Raw genomic sequence first — 20,395 nt, forward strand, 5'->3', positions numbered from 1 at the left:
ACTCGCTTTAACCATATTTGAGGATTCACTGAAGCACACATGTGACTCTTAAGGTGTGTACAGATTTACGCGCCGCGAACATGAGCAATTCACTTTTAATCAGCTGATGCCAAGCTTTCTATATCTGTATCTTACCGTTTCTGTGAAAATACAGATATAGTCAGCTGATTAAAAGTGAATTGCTCATGTTCGCGGCGCGTAAATCTGTACGCACCTTTACATGTTACTTTAGCATCATTGATGCAAGAAAAATATTGTACTGATCATATTTGCACATAATGCACATAAACTATTCCTGTCAAATGACAGCTGAATCAATTAATTATAATGAATGTTAGTACTACTTCCAGTAGTTGAACATCCCGTTCTGAATTTGCTCAAATGAATGGTTCTCGAATTAGGATGGCAATAAATGACAATTTGATGCATAATAATTTTTCATGTATAATTAAACCCTGAAATCTCAGGATTTGTCTCGTTAATGTAGGCCTACAGTAGTTTTTAAAAGCTTGCTGTACATAAATGTCTTGGAAGTTAGTTTTTGTATCGATAATTTATAAATATTTAATCTCAACAGTATGAGACAAAATTCACATAGAAAATGTTGGTACTCTCAAGATATAAAAGACGAAGATGAAGTATTCATTATTCAGCTAAGATGTTTGCTATCGAAAAAAACTAATGCAAATGTAATATTCTAATTGGTGGAATTTGAAAATTGGTGAAGTAAACTGTCCATTCAGATTATTTGGATCTTCTTCGCAGATCAATTCTGCAAAAATTCTGAAAACAAAAATTTATGGATATTATTAGGATATTCCAATACAACAGGAATGCATGGGACAATACATGAATTTTCATCTATTTTCTGAGTGTTGCCTCCTAATTGATGATAATCTTAGTCTTGTTAATTTAAAAGTTCACATGTGCAGAAATACAAATGTTTTTGTATCATTTTGCGGAGTACCATTGACAAGAATGTGTTCTGCTAGTCATTTGAAAAGATATAATGCATCACATTAAGGCACCAGTGGGTCACCATTTGACCGAGTCGATGGGCATTACAGTAATTTTTATTGCGCTTATTACACTGCGGCTGCCAGCCTGGCCAATAATCCTGGTGTCCAGCAAGCTTTGTAAATGGTTGCCAATGGTTTATCTCTGTATGCATTGATGGCCTCATGTAATACACTCTAATATAGTAAGATATACTTGCTGCCTTGAAAATACTTGTAAGTCATTTTCTTTAATTGTATGTGAGTACTTGTCGACGTTTTTATCACATTCGCCATTTAATTTATACTGAAAACTAGCACTACCTCCGTTTACGGAGGTAGTGAGACTAGACACTTGCTATACTTGATTTTTCCAGACACTATATTATCTAAAATTACAGTTTTAAACTGATTACCGTACTTATTTCATTTCTCGAGAAGTAAGAATTGAAATTAATTTTATTTTAAAAAATATCAGCAAGCAGATTTCATTTCATCCATCATTAGCCAAGTAATATTGAAATATTCATGCTAGTTCAGTCATAATATACTTTTTGGGGGGGGGGGGGGAAATGCCTGATGAGATTCCAATCCCCTGAATCATTGAATGAAAATTTCACTTAGGGTTCAATTATTTTTCGTAATAACTTTGTTTCACTGAGTGTTATTTCATAATTGAAAAATTGTTATTTCTACTTTTTAATCTAAATTTACTGGAAAAATCTGTTTACCTGCTGAGCATATTTTCTGGTCACAGACGGGTTGTTCGATTGTAGCAGCTTGAACAAATACATTAAAAAATTGTTTAGATATTATAAAAAAAATCTTATATTAGAATTTATTCAAAATCTTGAGAAAACCAGGCTTACGATTGATTGATTGAGTGCATAATTTGTGCTGCTTACAATACCTGGAGTCGTCCATTTACAAAAGTGCCTACTTTCCAAAAAACAAAATTTTTCAGGAAACAAGAAAAACCTTCATTTCATTGAAATAATGAGTTAATTAATTACTGTTAAGTTTATAAAGTCAGTGAATAAATTAGAAACACAATTTACAAGGTCTCAGATTACAATTTTTCTATATATAGTAGTTTTAAGCTGTTTTAATATGCAACTAGACAGTTTTGGAAAAAATATTTGTAATTAGCAAATTTTGGAAATAGACCTTTGTCGAGTAGCTAGTTTTGATACTGTAAATGAATCAGGTCTTATTTGGAAATCTAAAACAACAAAGAGCCTGCTTTAAAAGTTTAAAACAGAATTTATTCAAAGAAATGTTTTATTAAACATATTGGAATAATCTTGAAATGTTAAATCAACGAAATATTGTAGAAAAATTATAAAAAATGTAGGCTACTCTCTCCAAATATTAAAAAATGAGCTATAACAATGTTCATGACATTTTTTTTTAAATGTAACAATTTATGCAAAATGTGACTGTCTTCAATCGATAAAAAATTAGCTAACTCAACGTAGACCAAGAAGAGTTTTTTTTGCCTGATTATCATAAGTCTTTTTTTACATTCTTAAATTTATTTCTTCCATGGGCTCATCAATTTCTTCATTTTCATCAACATTTTAAAGATCCAGTTGTTCTTGTTTTGATATGACATCTTTGTAGAACTTCAAATGACAAGAACTTTCCACTGCACCTTCTTTAGCTGTCACTTCTTCTTCAGCATTCATTTTTCCTCCGGCCTCAGGTATAATACAAAACACAAAACAACTTGAACAACATAAACGTCTTTAAAATCAATCAACTATCAATTAACACAGCTGATTGAAAATAACCGATCCCCTGGAAGTGACAGGTTGGCCGACAGTACTATAGATTTTTATATTCAGTAATATTGATTTTCACTATGAAAATGTACGCCAGTGTTTCAGAATAAACAATTTTGTGGAAGCTTACAACTAGTAAGTAGGGCTTTTTTATATATTGCAACTAGCCAGTTTTGGAAAAAACTTCGTGAACTCTGTCATCTTAGTTGCTCGCAAGTAGATAGTTTTGGAACAGTATCTGAGTTTGCATGAAGACAGTTTTGGAATGGAATGAAATGTAACTAGACTCACTTTGAATCTGTACTCGATTCTCAATCATTTTTTTTTAATAGGATAAAGAAACTTTTGTCACTGTAAAAATGTTTTATAATGTGTATTCCAGTTGTGCCAACAACATGCAATCAAAATCTCAATTTCTCAAAATTTGTCAAGAAGGCACTTTTGGAAATGGACTACTCCTATATACTGGCTTATACACTTATAATAGCTTACAATACAGTTTTAGATTGATTTCACACAATATAAACTGAGATAATAACTAATGAACTGTAGGCTACATAAAGAGTAAAAAATGCAATTAGAAAATTCCTTTAAGATAATATTGTTTTGTATCTACATAAATTGGCTGAGCTTTGGACTTATCAATGTCCATTCTTTGGAAGAATACTCAGATTATCCTTCCCAGTAACTCTCTACGGTACCACAACCATTGCAGTGCAATAGCATAACGTAGCATTGCTAAACTGAATCGTAATTTGAACTGAAATGAAATTAAACTGTAGTTGGCCTAAACTATTTTTACAGAAAAAATTTAACATGTTATATCTCGTGGCCTCTACCTACAGTTTGAAGATAGGCTATGCAAATTCCATTCTAGGTAAGAGGATCAACAACTCTTTAAAATTCATATGCCTAGAAATGTAAGTGTTGAGTATGTAAATAATTTTCATACAGCACTGACAGGAGTGTGTGAAACAAGTGTGTGAATGTTGGGAGGACTGGCTATTGTTTGTTGATGACCTTCCAGTAAGAAACACCAGATTTGGTCACAAATACCCTCCTTTTTCGATTTTTTCTGGTTACCCTTTAGCTATTTATTCAGTTATTCGTATTTATTTATTTATTCATTATTCACAACTTCTCTGATCAGCATGTTGGCCTACCCACAATTGGAGATATTATCTATTTGAGTATGGCTGAAATTGGCTTTGCCTACCTTTCAAGCAATCTCCTCTTGAGGTCGGGCGGGTATGTGACGTAGATGTAGTGCTCGTTGTGCGCCTGCGCAGCGGCCAACTCGTCGGGCGCCATCGCATAGTAATCTTCGGGATAGTGCGCATGCGCGTGGTGCGCTGGCGACGAGCTGGCTGTGACGTTGGTGCTAGCCACGCTCATGTCATCAGAACTGCAACAAACTGTCCACTTCACTTCTATCTTCACTCCCAAAAATACAAAAAGCATTTATCAATTCTCGCTCCAACCCATCCAACCTCAAAAGAAAATATCAATTTGCAGAATAGTCCAGTCAAATGGTTGTTTTTCAGGAAACAGCCCCAAAAGAATTTTTCTCTACGATTTTATATGTATTTTGGGGCGCTGAATTCGAATCTCAAATTTTTCTGACACGCGAGAGGGCGGCTTCACCCCCAAAGCTCCCAAAAACTCCCAAAATTTTGGTCTTTTTAGATTTTTACAATTACCTCGAAAACCTTGGGTTTTCTACATAAAACTATAAAAAATCCAAAAGGTAGTCAGGTGACACCGACCTAGAATGGTACATGTCTGACATGTGATCTGTCCCTCCACCACCCCCCAACCCTTCGAAATATTGGACATGAATAAATGTCGGAACACTGCATGACATGTGTGACACATGTGTGTGGCATGAAAAATTTGTCACATCTCAAATTAAATCGGTTTTCTTGTTAGCTTCTTTACTATTATTTTTCAATAAGCGTCACATCTATAGTTGGCCAAACGAAAATGGGTCCCTCAAGATCAAAGCTTGCTCTTGACACCACCACCCGTCTCTACGAACACTGTTGCCACTTTGTACTAAGGGTGGCTAGTAAGAGAGAAAGTGAATGTGTGTGTGAGAGAGGGTGTGATAGTAAAGTATTGTTATTGTGGGGAGTATTGTTTGTCTTCTCTGTCCAAAGCCTGGATGAAGTGTGATGAGAATCAAATGAGAATTCATGCGAATTGAAAAATGCAGAGTGAAGTGGGCATTACAAGAATATTGACTAAAATAAATAAAATTACATCACTCCACTTCCAATTGATTATTATAAGTCTTCAAGTAACCTTTATGAAGTAATAGCTCAGTTTATAAATAGTTGCATTTAAAAAGAAAAATCTAATCATCATTATAAAATTGGATTTCTTGATGTCATGACTCAAGAAAGAGTTATACATTATACATAACAATATTCTTTCCTTCATTTCATGATGTTGAAGAATATAGCGGATGATGGGAGGAGGTGACGGGGGATGTTATTGTTCTAACTTCAAAGAATGACACAATAGAACTTTTGAACCTGGCGTGCTCAACAGAATTTGTGACAGGTAGTGTCGGAAAAGAGGAAGAGGGATGGTATGAGAAGGAAGGAGCGATGTTCAGGGTGTAGAAATATAGTCAATGTATATAGACTGGTCGAGTGAGGGGTGGCCACCAGTGGCAACATTGCAGTGGCCTTGAGAGACCCATTTTCGCTTGGTCAACTATAACATTTTCATTCTTCTTGTAGAAGTTCATAAAAAGAAAAATGACATTCCCATTGTGGTGGGAATAATTTCAATAAATTTATCTCTCTCATAAAATACTGTTTTTCTCTCCATGTTTGTGGAATAGTTAACTGATGCACAGAAATTCAACCACTCCTGTGATTTAGACTACACAAAAATGCACCAAATTTATTCTCCTATCTTGTAAAACTGTTATTTTACAGTTGTATCATATTTCGCGAGGATGATTTATAATACGAGTATTATCAATAGCCTACTTATATTGATGGTAATACAATATACAATATATTATAATATAGATATTATTCACCACCCCGCAAAAGAAGATGGTTGATTTTTTCTTGCAAGAATTTCAAGGGAATATGGCAAATTTTTTATAAGATGGCAGAGTTGAAATATGGATCAAAAACTTGGATGGTGAATAAATATTTGTAAGCTTCCATCAATGAGAATAATATTAATATTTGATACCAGACTGTTTCAAAACCTTGTTTCAACAACCTCTTCACCTCTCGACCTTGACATGCACACACAAACCATTTGATTGAAACTAATATCTGCTACAGTGATAGGCACTGAATACCCGACATCGACTGTAACATGAGTAATTTACGACCAAAATTGTTGAAATTTTAGTGAGTAACTATTGAATATTGTTCAAAATAATACACCAAATCTTGTTTACAAGAGTAAACAAACAATAATACATGGTTCAGTGAATATATATATTTAGTATGAAGGAAGTATCTTCATTGTTAAGTCAGAAACTTTTCAAACTGCCTTCGTATTTCACTTCTTGTAATCTTACTATATACTATTGAATTGAAAAGAAGAAAGTTTTATATCCATTTACACACAAACATAGTAATGCAATATTTAAAAAAGTCAATCTTTCCTAAATATTTTTTCAATCTTTAAAAAAAAAGATAATCTTTTTTAAAAAGATCTTTAAAGATTTCTTTTATGAACCTAATCCTACTATATTGAATTGAAAAGAAGAAAAATTTCTATCCATTTACACACAAACATAGTAATGTAATATTCAAAAGTTAAAATAGGGCTCATTTATTATACTAAAATAAGTTGTAATGTGTCTCAAACTACTTCCTTCCATAATTATTATTCTTATCCATAATTTTCAAACTTATATAAACCTATAATGGATTTTTGGAAATAATTACTTTGATATGTGGCTCTGATTTAAATGTCACACCTTTAATAAATGAGAATTTGGCTTAACTCCCATCACTTATTTTTCTTTAATCAAGTTATATTACTGACAATGGCTATTTAACTAGTGGAGAAAGAACGAGGCTACTATCCTGAATCATTATGTAATAATTATTGTTAGTTTCGCTGGGATTTTAATGAATAGCCATTTCAAAATTAGCCATTGAATAGCCATAGCAATTTATTACATGAATTTTTCCATCAATTTCTCAATATCACATCACGTTCTGATCCCGCTGTTCATTGGATTGGAGTTTGATCAGAAAATACTAATTTTAAAATTTGGGAAATGTTGAAGTGACTTAGGAATAAGATACTGACTCGAATAGCACCCATATGATGTAGTAGCAGAGGCAGATCCCCAGTGAGAGTACCATGACAAACACGAAGACCAGACCCCAAGGAAAGTGGCGAGGGTCCAGGGGCGAGTCCTCCCAGTATCTGTCACATGTCAGGTACCAGCACACTTCGTGGTTCAACTCTTCTGCAAGTACAAAGTATAATCTAGCCATGTTCAATTATTCACCAACATTCAAATCAAAAGTAACATATCACACTTTCTAAAAGTTATGAATTATGGGGCTGCACATGTATTTTAACTTTATTACAAATATTCATCCATTTGTTTGATTCCTGGTTCATTAAATACCTATTTATGGAAGTATGAAGGAAGTATCAACTGTTCACTTATGCTCCGATACCATGACCCTGCTGTTTTATATTGTACTGTGTAGTGTAGACTGTAAAGAAATTGGATATCGAGAATGAGTTGGAAGTAAATGTAATCAATCAATATGTAACACCACCAAGTAGATTTATTTTTTGTGTAGTTGAGAAGTTGATATTGTGGTAATTATTCATATTTAATGAAAAAGACTAAGAAATTGTCAAAAACCACAGATTTATTGATACTTAGAAAGACCGGTTTCGGTTATTACACCATTGTAAGAGAAAGTTGAGGCTGTTCCTTGAGGATCACCCGTTTTATGCGCTGAATGAGTTTTTCAGTTGTGAAAGTGCTGCTTTGGAGCGGTATTTTACTTGATGCTTGCTCTTGCCTTGAGTGCATGCTTTTTCTTTCATTTTTAATGACTTGTCTATCTGTGACCATCCAATGTGGTTCACATTATGGACAGAAACAAACATAATAATAATAATAATTGTCAATTTCTGATAATCTCTGAGTTTATCAGAGATTGACAATGGTGTAATAACCGAAACCGGTCTTTCTAAGTATCAATACACTGTTGTTTTATTTAGTACACGACCAAGGTTTCGTGACCACACCGGTCACATTTTCAAGTTGACAGTCAAATTGGTCGTGTACTAAATAAAACAACAGTGTAGAATTTGACAACATATTTGTGTTTTTATTCAAAATTGATGTCAATTTGAGAAAAATATTAATTGTACACTTTCTCATGTAATGCCTCAGAGACAGCTAGATGGCTTTAATTTTCGCATATTCCTTAGCGTCTGTTTGTAAAGATAAAATATCAAAGAGACACAGTATTTTTCTTATGCAGGTGCATATCATATAAATATAGGCCTGTTAGAAAGTGATCAATAGTTGAATTAATTATTTCATTTATAGCCTACATATGGAATCATACATTTAATAAGGTAACTTGATAGATATAAAAATAAAGTTACACAAATACTGTATGAGAGATATTGTCTTCACACAAAGCTTTTGGAATAGAGATAAGGATCGCACACAGGAAATTTATATCTAATAAAAAAATGACTTTAGAATGGGAATTAATGCATTAGTTGAAGTTTACAGGAACAAAAATATTGGTTTCCATGTTCAAGGAGGTGCAACTGACATGAGTGTGAATATATTCCAAGGACTCATTAAGTCACCAAGTTTATATCACATAAAAATTGACTTTTGTGTGTAATTTTAAGGAATTGAGCTTCATCTATTTGAGTCACGATCATGCCTTCGAGGAAGGGATTAAAAAATAGATATTGGATCCGACCAAGGAGTTTGAGTAAAATTTCAAAAATATAATAATAATTTTAAAATAAAGAACGACAATTTTCTAGGTGACAATCTCCAATCTCTGGTATTTTATTATTTTGATTACTCTCAAGTAAAGGAGCAATCTTGGATGGAATCTAATGTAATATGAAGTTTTAATAGATACAAAACGATTTAATGTGAATGATAACAGAGATTCAGAAAATTGTATAAAGTACTATTTCAGTAAGAAATTAACATTTGATTCATAAATAGAAATAATCATGCGCAGCATCAAAGCTTTCACATAACAGTATGTTAAACAAATCAAATTTTTTCATCCAATTTGAAATTTTAACTTGAGAAAAAGGCACTTTTTCTAATATCGTCATGAAAACATTATGAATTATTAATTAATTTTTTTTTAAATGATATTTACCAATGATTATTATTTTGCTAACTAGAAATTAATCAATATTACACGCGAAATATTGCAGAGAATTTTAAGGTTCAAATAATCAGAAACAATGAGATAATGATAAAAAGTATGGATAATTAATGTAGATTAATGAAGATGTTATAGTAGAACATAAGTTATACATAACATACATTTTTCTCCTACCATGAAAAAATTTTCTCAGTTTTGTCCTGCTATTAGAACTATTGCAATATACTACTAAAGGCTACTTCATTATCCGTTTGCCTTTATTTTGGAAAAATCTAATTTTTATTGCATTAAATATTTTTAGAAAATTTAAACCCAATTGCGAAATTTATCTGAATGATGTGCATACCTACATCAGGTATCACCAAAGTTACTATGCAAAGCTTGTAAAAATTACTCGTATGTGATTATTGATAAATTGCTTGTTATTAGGAAGAGACAAACATTTGAGCAGAGCACTCTTATTCCCAAAATATTAGCATTACGTACTTATTACTCTATCAAGACATTAAACTTATAGACCAAACTAATTTGAATGAAACCTTATCAAAGCTTATGTATGGGTCATGAATAGATTAATATCAAATTAAGATTTCAACAATGAATATCAAAATTCTGACAACTCAAGGTTTATTTAGATAGAGGAACTTTTTAGTTGTAAAAGTGGAAAAGAAGAGAATTTTGTTATTGATTGTGCTCTTGCCCAAATGTTTGCTCTAATTATAGGTAACACTGAGTGCGAACATGCCTTGGAGACAAATCATGCAAGAGAAATAAGCGTGGAGAAAGAAGAGCCAATGTCTGTTATAGAAGTGTTGTCACAAACTAGACAGCTGAAAGATCGATGTGGCATGCATTGCGTTGCATTGCAGTGCATAGGTCTCTAATTGTTTATCTTCTTCCAACCTTCCACGTCTTTAAAGTCTTGCACCGACAAATTGACGAGCAAGCCTGCTATACAGTCGCGAACAAGTATCTGAAAAAAAAACAATTATTAGAATTAGAACCAACCCTGAAAAATTATGAACAGAGCTTCCAATTCTGTTCTAACGTTCTCGATATTTTTCAAGTATATTTCCTTTTTTTCTCCCCCAATCTCAGACGCATAGTCTTACTGGGGGAATTCCACTCAATCAGTATGTTCTTTATACTGTTTTTTTAAAAATGTGATACTTGAGTAGCCAATTTCCAAAACCTGTTATTTCTATGTTTCACAAATTCACAGTAATCGTCAAAAACTAATAGATTACTTACTAATAAAGATATTTTTATGATTTTTTCTGCTTAAATCATTAAAAAATCATGTTTTTAGATTTATATAGTGCTATATAATCACAGGTATCAAATTTTTTTATAATAAGCATTTAAAGGTTAGATATAGCTGGTTTTGGAAATGGAAAATAATTTAACAGGTTTTGGAATTTTACAGGAAGCCATCTTGTTTTCTGTCAATTTCCAAAGCCTGTTAAAACTACTTCCATTTCCATAGTCTGTTGGAGAGAGGATTCAATAAAATAGCCTTTTTTGTAATACAACTTGGTTCAATTATTAAAAATACTGTAGAATACTGTAATTACAACGAATGAAAAGATAAAAAAACAAAGATTAAAAATATATTTGTGACAATACTTTGCAATTTATATGCGTCAATACTTTTTTGCCATTTATCTACAGGGCAACATCATCTTCTGGATCTTCATTTAACTGAAAGTCTATTATTTCCTCCTGCTCTTCACAAAGTTCTTCTTGTCCCTCAGCTTGGTTTTGTCCATTGAACACCTCCTTGTAAAACTTCAATGACTGGGTCTCTTCCCAATTTTCACCAAAGTGCAGTTCCAACAGTCTTTTTACATCAGCAAGCTTAGCTGATTTTACAGTAACTCCTTCTTTCACTTTTTCCAAAGCAGCACTTCCAATCCTTTTCCCACGTTTACATAGGGTCCTGCTTGTGCCACTTTCAAAATTGTAAAATGGTTCCCCTCTGACCAAAATTGTAGACAATGCTTTATTCCTACGGAAGACAATTTTTTTGGCTTTTTGGAATTGAAAATGCCAATCAGTAGTTCTTCTCAATACCTCGTCAGACAGTTGTTTCCATTCCAACACCTCACATTCTTCTCCAAGATGAATCACTGTTGTATACTTTCGGAAAATGTCCAAATACTGGTCTGGATTTTCAATCACACTTTTGGATTTGAACTGGCGTTCAAGAATTCCAAAAACCCTGTCAGGTGGAATGAATGAGTGTCCTACAATGGGGAAAGAAAGGACAACTTCTTTAACGTGATTTGGCGCTTTGTTGAGCAGCCAGAAAGACAGCATAAAAACTATAGTGCTATTTTTATTTTGTCCACCACAGCCATCAGAAAATAGACGTACTGTGGTGACTCCATCAAGATTGGAAGAGCATAATCTGTGGTACAATGCTGAAGCAATTTGTACAGAACCTTTAGCAAATTCATTTTCACACCACACATATGAAAAACAGTTTTCCTTGTTCAGGCTTGATTTTGAATCCCCCTCAACCACTGTGAAATTGTAGAGGTACAACTGACGTCGATAATATGCCTCCTGATCAGGTACTTTGGGGAGAACCAAATTTTTTTGACAGTCATAACTCAAGATTATTTCATGTTCTTTCTTTTCTTGCAAAGCCGCAAAAAATGTGTCAGCTCTTTTTTTATGAACAGCAAGTTCAACTTTCAATCCATCACGCTTCTCCTTATTTCTTTCTAATTCTATCTTATTTTGAAGGCACGAGCAAGTTGAACATTTGTCACTGTAAGGTGCATGAAAACTTATGTTGAAATTTTCATTGAAAACATGCCTGAAAAATTCGTATTCTACACTAAGATTTTCATCTTTTTCTTTTTCCATATACATTTCCCACATCTTTTTAATAGAAAGCTCACTTGGTAGGTATTGTCGTATTTTTATTTTACCTCTACAGTAGTGATTTTGAATAGGCTGGAACGTTTTTATGAAGTCCATAACTGCTTGCCTTTTCATGGCATACTTATCAACTTGTCGAGCACCTCCTCTTTTTTCAGAGGGAACCACACCAGTTTCAAGATAGTTTTTACATAGTCTCTGCAACCTATCTCTTCCCTCTTGTATTATGCCTAAAAATGCACTGCGGCACACTCGGACTCGCTGTACTTGTCCTTCACGTTGTTTTGGTAAGAAATACGAAACACTCACATTCCTGTCACGGGATTTGCCTGCATCACAAGGCCTACCAGTCTTTTTTGTAGCTGTTACAACAGTTACATGACGTAGGATGAAATGTTTCTTCGATTCCAAATTTGCATCTTTATAGTACCGCTGATGAATTCTTCTTGCATCTTGTAGAGATAGTTCGCTGCATTTAAACATGCTCTTTTCTCCATGTTGACACTTCGGAAGAACAGGGAACCCCTTCGGTTGATGTCTGGAACAACAGAAAAAAATTGTTGACTAACAATGTCTATGTTCACCTTACCCTTAAGTTAAAGCAGTTTAACCTTATTTAACAGTCAATTATTATCATTCCTTTGTTTCACTGGACTTCTGGGAAAAAGCTGTCATGAAAACAAACAAAATTAAAAGTTTACTAGGCTACAAACTCAGCAAGCACTGAACAACTCCTTTGTAGCTTTGCCATATAGTCAATAAATTCAGACATTTTTGGGGTATAAGAAATTGATTAGGCTTAGCCCTTTGGGCGCCCATGTACAATAATATATAGAAGAAAAGTTGATATAAAAGAAAGATATCACTTTGTAATAGTTGAACAAGAGTAAAAATAAAACTAGAAAACTAACCTTGCTTTCTTCGCTCTGTTCTTCTGCCAATCTTCCTCTTTCCTCTTCCTCTTTCGTGCCAATTTTGGGGTAACAACTTGTAACACTGATTCAGAAGTACCGGTATCATTAATATTTTGAGGATCATCCTCTTCCACTTCCATTTTGCCGTCAAAAACTCAATCTATAGCAATCTTACAATCTTAACAATCTTATAGCAACAGTATCTGATACGACAATGAGATCTGCCATCTGAGATGAGCAGTCTCCTGTTGGTCCAGCTCCAGTCAGCTAGAAAACAGCTGTCTAGAAAAATACTTAAAAAAAACAGGTTTGCCAATACTCATTCCCTTTGTAAATAAAATGAATATAAGCCTAGCTGTAGTATAATGACAGGGAGAAGAGCTTTAGATCACGAGAAATAGATGCATGAGAGAATAAAACTCGTTTTATTCATTTTTTTTTAATTATTTTATTCATTATACTCATTCCCTTTGTAAATAAAATAAATATAAGCCTAGCTGTAGTATAATGACAGGGAAAAGAGTTTTAGATCACGAGAAATAGATGCATGAGAGAATAAAGCTGGTTTTGGAAATGTTTTGCCACAGCCGCCATACTGAACTAATATATTTAACTGGTTTTGGAAAAGTAATCAAAAGTATGGTTTTATAACAGGTTTTGATTCTGTAGCTGCAGTGGAAATAAACGAATTGAATTGTTTTCTTATAGTTTCTCGTTCTTCCTTTCGATGAATGATTATGGAAAATTAAAAATGTAAGATAATTGATAAATTGAGGAGTACCAGTATGATAAGACAAACCTTACCTCCACACAGGTCTACTCTAAAAAGAAATGCACTGTAGACATTAAATTAGTGCCTTTTGATTATGCTATATAAGTTTACCATGAAGATAACAAAGTACAGTATAGACTATTTATCTTTTTTATCGCAATTATTAACATCACAACAATTGATTGTTTTTCTCTCCTCTTCCTCCCACTTTCTTCTTTTTTCCACTCCTCTTTATCTTCCACTCCTTCCTTACTTTTATACCCTCTACCTGCTCACAACATGGGAAACCATAGTTTGCTAGGTAAATTTCCTCCTTTCATTTTATTCAAACATAGGGCATAGACTATAAGCAAATATTTTGCTGTCTCTTTCAAAGGTCATTATAGTTTACTTTTAAGAGTGGGTAAATTCAACCATAGAGAAACGGAATATCATAGAAAATACGGATATCATAGAGAGACGGAATATCTTAGATAATACTGATATCATAGAGAATACGGATATGATAGAGAAACGGAATACTTTTGAAACTATATAAACAGATTCTATATTGTCTCTGCTTCAACTCAACAACAGCTAATGAAGTACCTTTATAACTCTGACATTGAAGAACGTTTTGATATTTTCATTTACTTTATTTGTAGGCTAAGTTGTCAGTTTCATGAATAAATTTCAATTCAATATAGGCTACTCTATTCAAAAGATAAACTTATTTTCCACACTTTGGCCCGGTTGCATAAACGCCGTTTGAGTTTTAATCATGATTAATTCCACAAGAACCAATCAGAGAAGGCTTTTTCGAAAAGAAGGCTTCCCTGATTGATTCTCGTAAAATTAATCACGATTAAAATTTACTCGGCTCTTATACAACCGGCATTTCGTATGCTTTGCTTACACAAAATGCTTACACACTCTTCACAAAATGTGGCATCGTCTCTTACCTCGCATCTAGTTTTCAGCTTGTGAAGCTCTTCGGGCTTGCAGTTGGCCTTGAGTTTCTGCAATTCGCTGAGGCGATGGTGCTTGGGCGGCGACGCCGAATCGACGAGGTTGTTGTCGCAGACGTCAGCCGATGTGTTCTCGGGCGGCGAGTCGGAGCGGGGGCAGCGGTGGTGGGAGGCGGCAGGCGGAGGTGGCGCTGCCTGGGGGGGTGGCGAATAGGAGGCGCCGCCTCCGCGTGCCGTCGCGACGCGGGCCAGGTCCCGTGGGCCGGCCGGCGTCAGTGCTGTGTGGTAGGCGGTCGCTTCACGCCAGATCTCGATGTCCGTGTTTAGCTGCACCGCCGTGTCCGCCCCTCCACCGCCTCCGCCGCTGCCCATGTCCTGTGTCTTCAGCACTTCGCATCGCATTATGTCGCAGTAGTCTGCCAGGCACACTGCGTCTTCTGCCTTTTCAAATCACATTATAAATTATATAGGAGTTATTTATTTCATTACTAGTTATTATTATAATTCTTATTCATCTACAATATTATGATTCTAGATCATAGGTACTTACAGACTTATGCGCCACGGAAACGCGCATTTCACGTTAGCTGTAACGCCGCTTATAATATGGGTGCCAGCTTTTTTCACTCAAAGTTGAAATTGTACAATATGATAACTACTATTTATTAATACTATTTCAATGATGTTCGATGTTAAATAATATATTCTACTTTATCTATGAATTTCCTCTGCTGAGGATTAATTATTATCCATACAAGCACATATTATTGAAATGAATGGGAGACAAAAAACAGACTGGACTTGGAACAAAACTTTCCCAAAATCGAGATAAATACAAGCCTGTATTATAGCATAGGCTACGTAGCATTTATAAATGTATAATATTTATTAATATCATACGTAGCATAGGCTATATATAATCAAAATTAACGGGATTCCTCCCTTATTTTTAAGTATCAAGTTTCCACAATAATTCAAAATAAATAAAACTGCATGATTCTATGTCCACAGTTTTTACAATAATTTAACAGTCCAAATTTTAAAATTAATGTTATGTATCCAGAATTTACAATAACCCAACAAGCTTGTATTTCTCCCGGTTTTACAATATTTCAACATATTCAAATGTACAGTGTCATAGTACGGTATTTCTACTGAGAATTTAGGATGAAAATCAAGTTTAACTTGAATATCGAGCGTGAAGAAATGCTTTCATGAAAATTGAAATCTTTTCTTGAAATAGAAATAGTGATTGAAATATTAAAATAGTGATTCGGTAGTCCATTTAATTAAATGAAGAGGTTTGATGGAAGGAATCGATTACCATGTTAATTTTGCTTTTATGTCGATTGTCGAAGTGCAGGTCAAGAAAGTTCTCGCCGTAGAAGGACTTGCCGCAGAAGCCACACGTCCACTGCGACGGCCGGTGCTGCAGTTTGGCTGTCTGCTGCGGCCGGAAGATGTCGCGGATCGGGTGGAACGGACAGTCCAGCGGGATTTGCACTTGGTACTTCTCCAGCACTGGAATCCATTTCTGTCACCAGCAATTCAATTAATCACTATTTTGCCATTGTTATGCACATTCAAATTTTATAATGTCCATCTATTTCGAGCCTTTTATTCTAAAATTGAATTATTGTACAATATTGATAGTAAATAATAATGCATGCTTGTCCAAGGATCTCGAAAATAGCTTTGGTTTAATTCCTTCAAAGCCTTTGTTGCACAAAATAATTTCCCATATTTTCCTGGAATAATTCTATGCACTGCTGTTCATTATAAATCAGGGTTTAAAGCAATTCTGGGCTAATTCCTGTTGTTTTTACCCGAATTGTATGTATTGTCTATGAATAGCTATAATATAAAATATCCCGGTTTCAAGATAAGTGGTCAGGCTTATTATAGGCCTACTTCATATAAACTCAATAATCCTTCTTTATCTAGTTGTCCATATTGTCAGTTCTCTTCAGTTGCCTATTTTTAACTATTTAATTTTAAAATAAAGACTTAAAAATAAAACATTCGTATGCAACTCTTCAAATAAAAGCCATTTTGAACAAAGTCCAATCGGAAATAATGATTCAACACTAATTTATTAAAGCTAATAGTGTGGATTGTAAACATCACCAAACAAATTAATTCACAATTCATTTGTTGCATGAGACAATCCGTAGGAACTTATCAACATTGACGTTTCTACTTTGTTACAGAAAGTAGTCTAATATTTCGATAATTTTGAAATTTATTCCCAAATTACACCAGAGAAATATAATGAATTTCACTGGAGAGGAATAATCTTGGTTGAGTTTTTTATTCTTTATTGATTCATACAATAAGTACATCATCAAAATGATAGGGAGATAAAAAAATAAGGTAACCTTCTGCTAATCTCTCCCAAATTTAGATAAGGTTACACAGTCCAAAATAGGCTAAGATATTCAATCAATTAATAATCAATAAATAGATTATTCTATTGATACCATTTATTAATAGTTTTATGTTACATCAGGTTTTCATATCTATTTTTGGAGATAGAAGAGGTGAACTTTGTAAGATATTTTTATATTTGAATTATAGAATTTCTGTCAGTAACTAAAACTTTTAACTTTTATTTAGAAATATTCGTAATTTTCCATTTCTGAATGAATAAAACTGGTCAACTCACCTTCTGGATGAGCCTTCGTACGACTGTTGCACTGTCCCTGGGACAGGAGATCTTGAAAACAGTTGGTCCAGGCCATGGAATAAGGGAGAGCACAACAAGTGCTACTACCTATGTACAAAATTCATCTATTATTCACATCGCAATATTCTACCTGCATTAGGGGTACTCATTTTTATGTCTTGTAATGTACTGGTATTCATTGTATTACTGACTCATCATACCAATCTATTATTTTTTATGTGATGTTCTTAATGTAATTTTAACCCATTTTGAATATTGTAATCAATTTGAATTATCATATTTTTGAATGGTCACTTATTGTTTTTGAGTCATCACAATTATTCACACTTGGTGTCATTGTATCTCCAATACCATTTCATTCAACCTAACACATTGGTTCTTCACTAAATGGTGCCTATGCAACCTTTCGTGTATGAGTAAGGTAGTATTGGAGAATACATACAGTATTCCATATCTCACATTGCTCTAATATTATCTGAATTACTGTAGCTCTGTATCTATAAATTATATTTTCTTGTTTATAGCCCAATTGAGCAATGGAATTGAAAGGAATCTATCAATTTTTAATACCACCTTACTGTAATAATTCATATATCCTATACTATTAAACGAGCAATTTCTGTTTATATGTTTAGATGTTTGGATGTTTATATGTTTGTATTTCACCGGATCTCGATAACGGCTCTGACGATTCTCACGAAATACATAGCATAGTAGGTTTATAAAATAAAGATTCGATTGCATTAGGTCTCATCCCTGGGAAAACTCGCTGAAGGATATTAAAAGGATATTATTATTCATCCTTGGAAAAACAGCTGATCATAATTATTTCGTCGTCTGTTGGTGATGGAAGTGAGTGAGCGAGTTCATGTGTGTGGGAATGTGTCAAAATTATGACTCAGCTGTTGAACTTTTGTAATCATTCAATCAGGTACTTATTAGTGCCGGTTGCAAAAAAACGGTTTATTTTCAATTCTGATTAATTCCAGTAGATCCATATTTTTGAAATGATCTTCTCTGATTTTGTTCACGTGAAGTTAATCAGGATTAAAATTTAACCGGATTTTGTGCAAATGGGCCTTTGTGAGGGAAATTTTTGCATTACTCTGGGAATTAATCTAAATTTACTGTGATTAGATAGAACATTTCTGTATGAATGTTATTATAATTTCTTTTTTCGTAATACATTTTTTATACTTTTGTACTCCAGAGCGAAGCTCAATCCCCGATATTACTAATTATGGGTCAAAATGACCTGGGTTTTGAGAAAATAGCATACCCATTTTTTTGTGCAGGAGGAAATATGTTTCTGTATTCTGACAAATTGGATATATCGAAAAGTGTAATGTACCTAAGTATTGATGAAAAAAATCAAACGTGTCGTTCAGGAAAATAATGTTCTCTGATATTCTATTTTTGAGATTCTGATTCAACATGAAACAACTCATATCTAATCAATTCTACTGAATTTCATAGCTGACTTACTAAGCCGATAAATAATACCTTATTAAGATTTTTTATGAGGCAGAGCCTTTCCGAGATTTGGTTCCTCTTAGCCAAATGGTACGCACGCTACTTGGTTTTCATTGTGAAACTATCATTAAACCTCTCCCTTTATCTATTAAAGTAGATACTTATATAAATAACATTCATTATTTCCAATAGTTACAATGCCAGTAATATAGTAATAGTCCAGTCTTTTCATTCTGATAAGATGCAAAAGTTTAACATTTAATCTCGAAAAATAATTACCGATTTTGCTATCTCATATCAAACAATGTGCTCAACATTATTAACAGTTCAGAAATTCCAGATTGAACTTGAAATATCCACAGCATAATAATTATCAAGACAAATCAGGTTATGCACAGAATTTAAAGAAATCTTATTTGTACAGGCTTGGTAGCGTAACAAATCTCTGTTCAGATCCTGTGTAGAAATACTACCGTACAGAAATTAATTGATAATTTTAATTCATTGGTATGATATTTGATGTACTATTATGATGTACTATTTTTCTTACTAAAACTCTAATGATAGCCAAAACCAGAACTATTATGTTTGGATGAGTTACACACAGTAGTCCTCTTTTGGAAAAACAGTACTGGCCTTCAACAGTTCTAGCCTATAGCGTACTGTATATTATATTATTGATTGGCCAAGATAAACATTCATTACAAACCATCTCCCTGCCTAAAATTTGCTCGCATGCAACGCACTCATTCTAATATACTCCATTAGTTCAATTATTTTTGCGTGATAATATCACATTTATTATGCAAGCCGAAAAAACTCAATAATTTTTACTATGATTAATTGAAAGCTAGACATCAGAAAAACACCGCATGATCAGTCCATCGCCGGCTTTCCCGTATCACTGCAAGTTGCTAACAGAGCCTTACCTCAAAATAGAAAGATTTACTCGTCATTCATATTCTCTCAAAGACCCTTCATCCAGCGACGAACTCGTGGAATTTCGCCATTCAAACTGATCAAAACACTTGCAAAAAACGTATTACTATGATATACAGAACTGGCCTACATCTACAGAAAAGCACATCTTGACAAAGAGGGTGTAGTTTGCTCTAGCTTCCACAGGCTAGATAGGGTAGAAACCGACTGAAGCTCTAATTCGTTGCGTGACCGCCAGAGCGCCGACTGTTTTATCGACCTGCAACTCGGCTCGAGAATGAATTTCTTTGACAAGGTGAAGAGCATAGCGTAGCCTCTCACTCAAGACTCAGCCACGTTCTTGTGGCAACAATGAAGGGCTGTTTTCACTAATTAATGAGTTGGGTATATTGGGAGATCAATCAATGAATCTTTGATTATCAAAGTCTTCAACCCCAATCTATAAGACAAGTCACATTCGCTGGCTACCTACCATTAAAACTGAAATGTTTATCGGTAGCTTTGGCTTTTTGTCATACAATATTATTGATAATAAGGATTTTCGAATAAAATCACGTCACTTTTATGGGCTATTTTATTCAAATTAATAAAAACTATATTAAAAATA

At 33.8% G+C, this 20,395-nt stretch overlaps 1 protein-coding gene across 2 annotated transcripts; it reads right to left on the minus strand.

Moving 5' to 3' along the window:
- Window positions 1–419: 419 nt before the first annotated feature.
- Window positions 420–19,991, minus strand: LOC111044485. 2 transcript variants are annotated; one of them, XR_005570677.1, is made up of 9 exons: window positions 19,779–19,991; window positions 17,356–17,463; window positions 16,015–16,224; window positions 14,685–15,131; window positions 10,072–10,141; window positions 7,076–7,238; window positions 3,996–4,194; window positions 1,727–1,774; window positions 420–783 (listed from the first exon to the last, which is right to left on the minus strand). XR_005570677.1 is itself a non-coding variant. In XM_039423026.1 (9 exons), the coding sequence occupies exons 1-8, from the start codon at window positions 19,803–19,805 to the stop codon at window positions 1,747–1,749; spliced, it is 1,242 nt and encodes a 413-aa protein (XP_039278960.1). In that variant the 5' UTR covers window positions 19,806–19,990; the 3' UTR covers window positions 420–783; window positions 1,727–1,746. The 2 variants fall into 2 exon arrangements, 1 of the variants encoding a protein (XP_039278960.1); XM_039423026.1 differs by having other exon boundaries at window positions 3,996–4,184; window positions 19,779–19,990.
- Between the last annotated feature and the right edge of the window lie 404 nt (window positions 19,992–20,395).

Source organism: Nilaparvata lugens, chromosome 3 (assembly GCF_014356525.2).
Source record: "Nilaparvata lugens isolate BPH chromosome 3, ASM1435652v1, whole genome shotgun sequence".
NCBI classification, from domain to species: domain Eukaryota; kingdom Metazoa; phylum Arthropoda; class Insecta; order Hemiptera; family Delphacidae; genus Nilaparvata; species Nilaparvata lugens.

Excerpts from the sequence above, each read along its gene's own strand:
- LOC111044485 (XM_039423026.1), bottom strand. The coding sequence starts at position 19,805 with ATGACGAGTAAATCTTTCTATTTTGAG. Across the intron at positions 15,132-16,014 it reads ATAAAAGCAAAATTAACATG|GCAGAAGACGCAGTGTGCCT; the intron begins GTAATCGATTCC and ends TGATTTGAAAAG. Across the intron at positions 7,239-10,071 it reads AGACTTTAAAGACGTGGAAG|AAGAGTTGAACCACGAAGTG; the intron begins GTTGGAAGAAGA and ends TTGTACTTGCAG.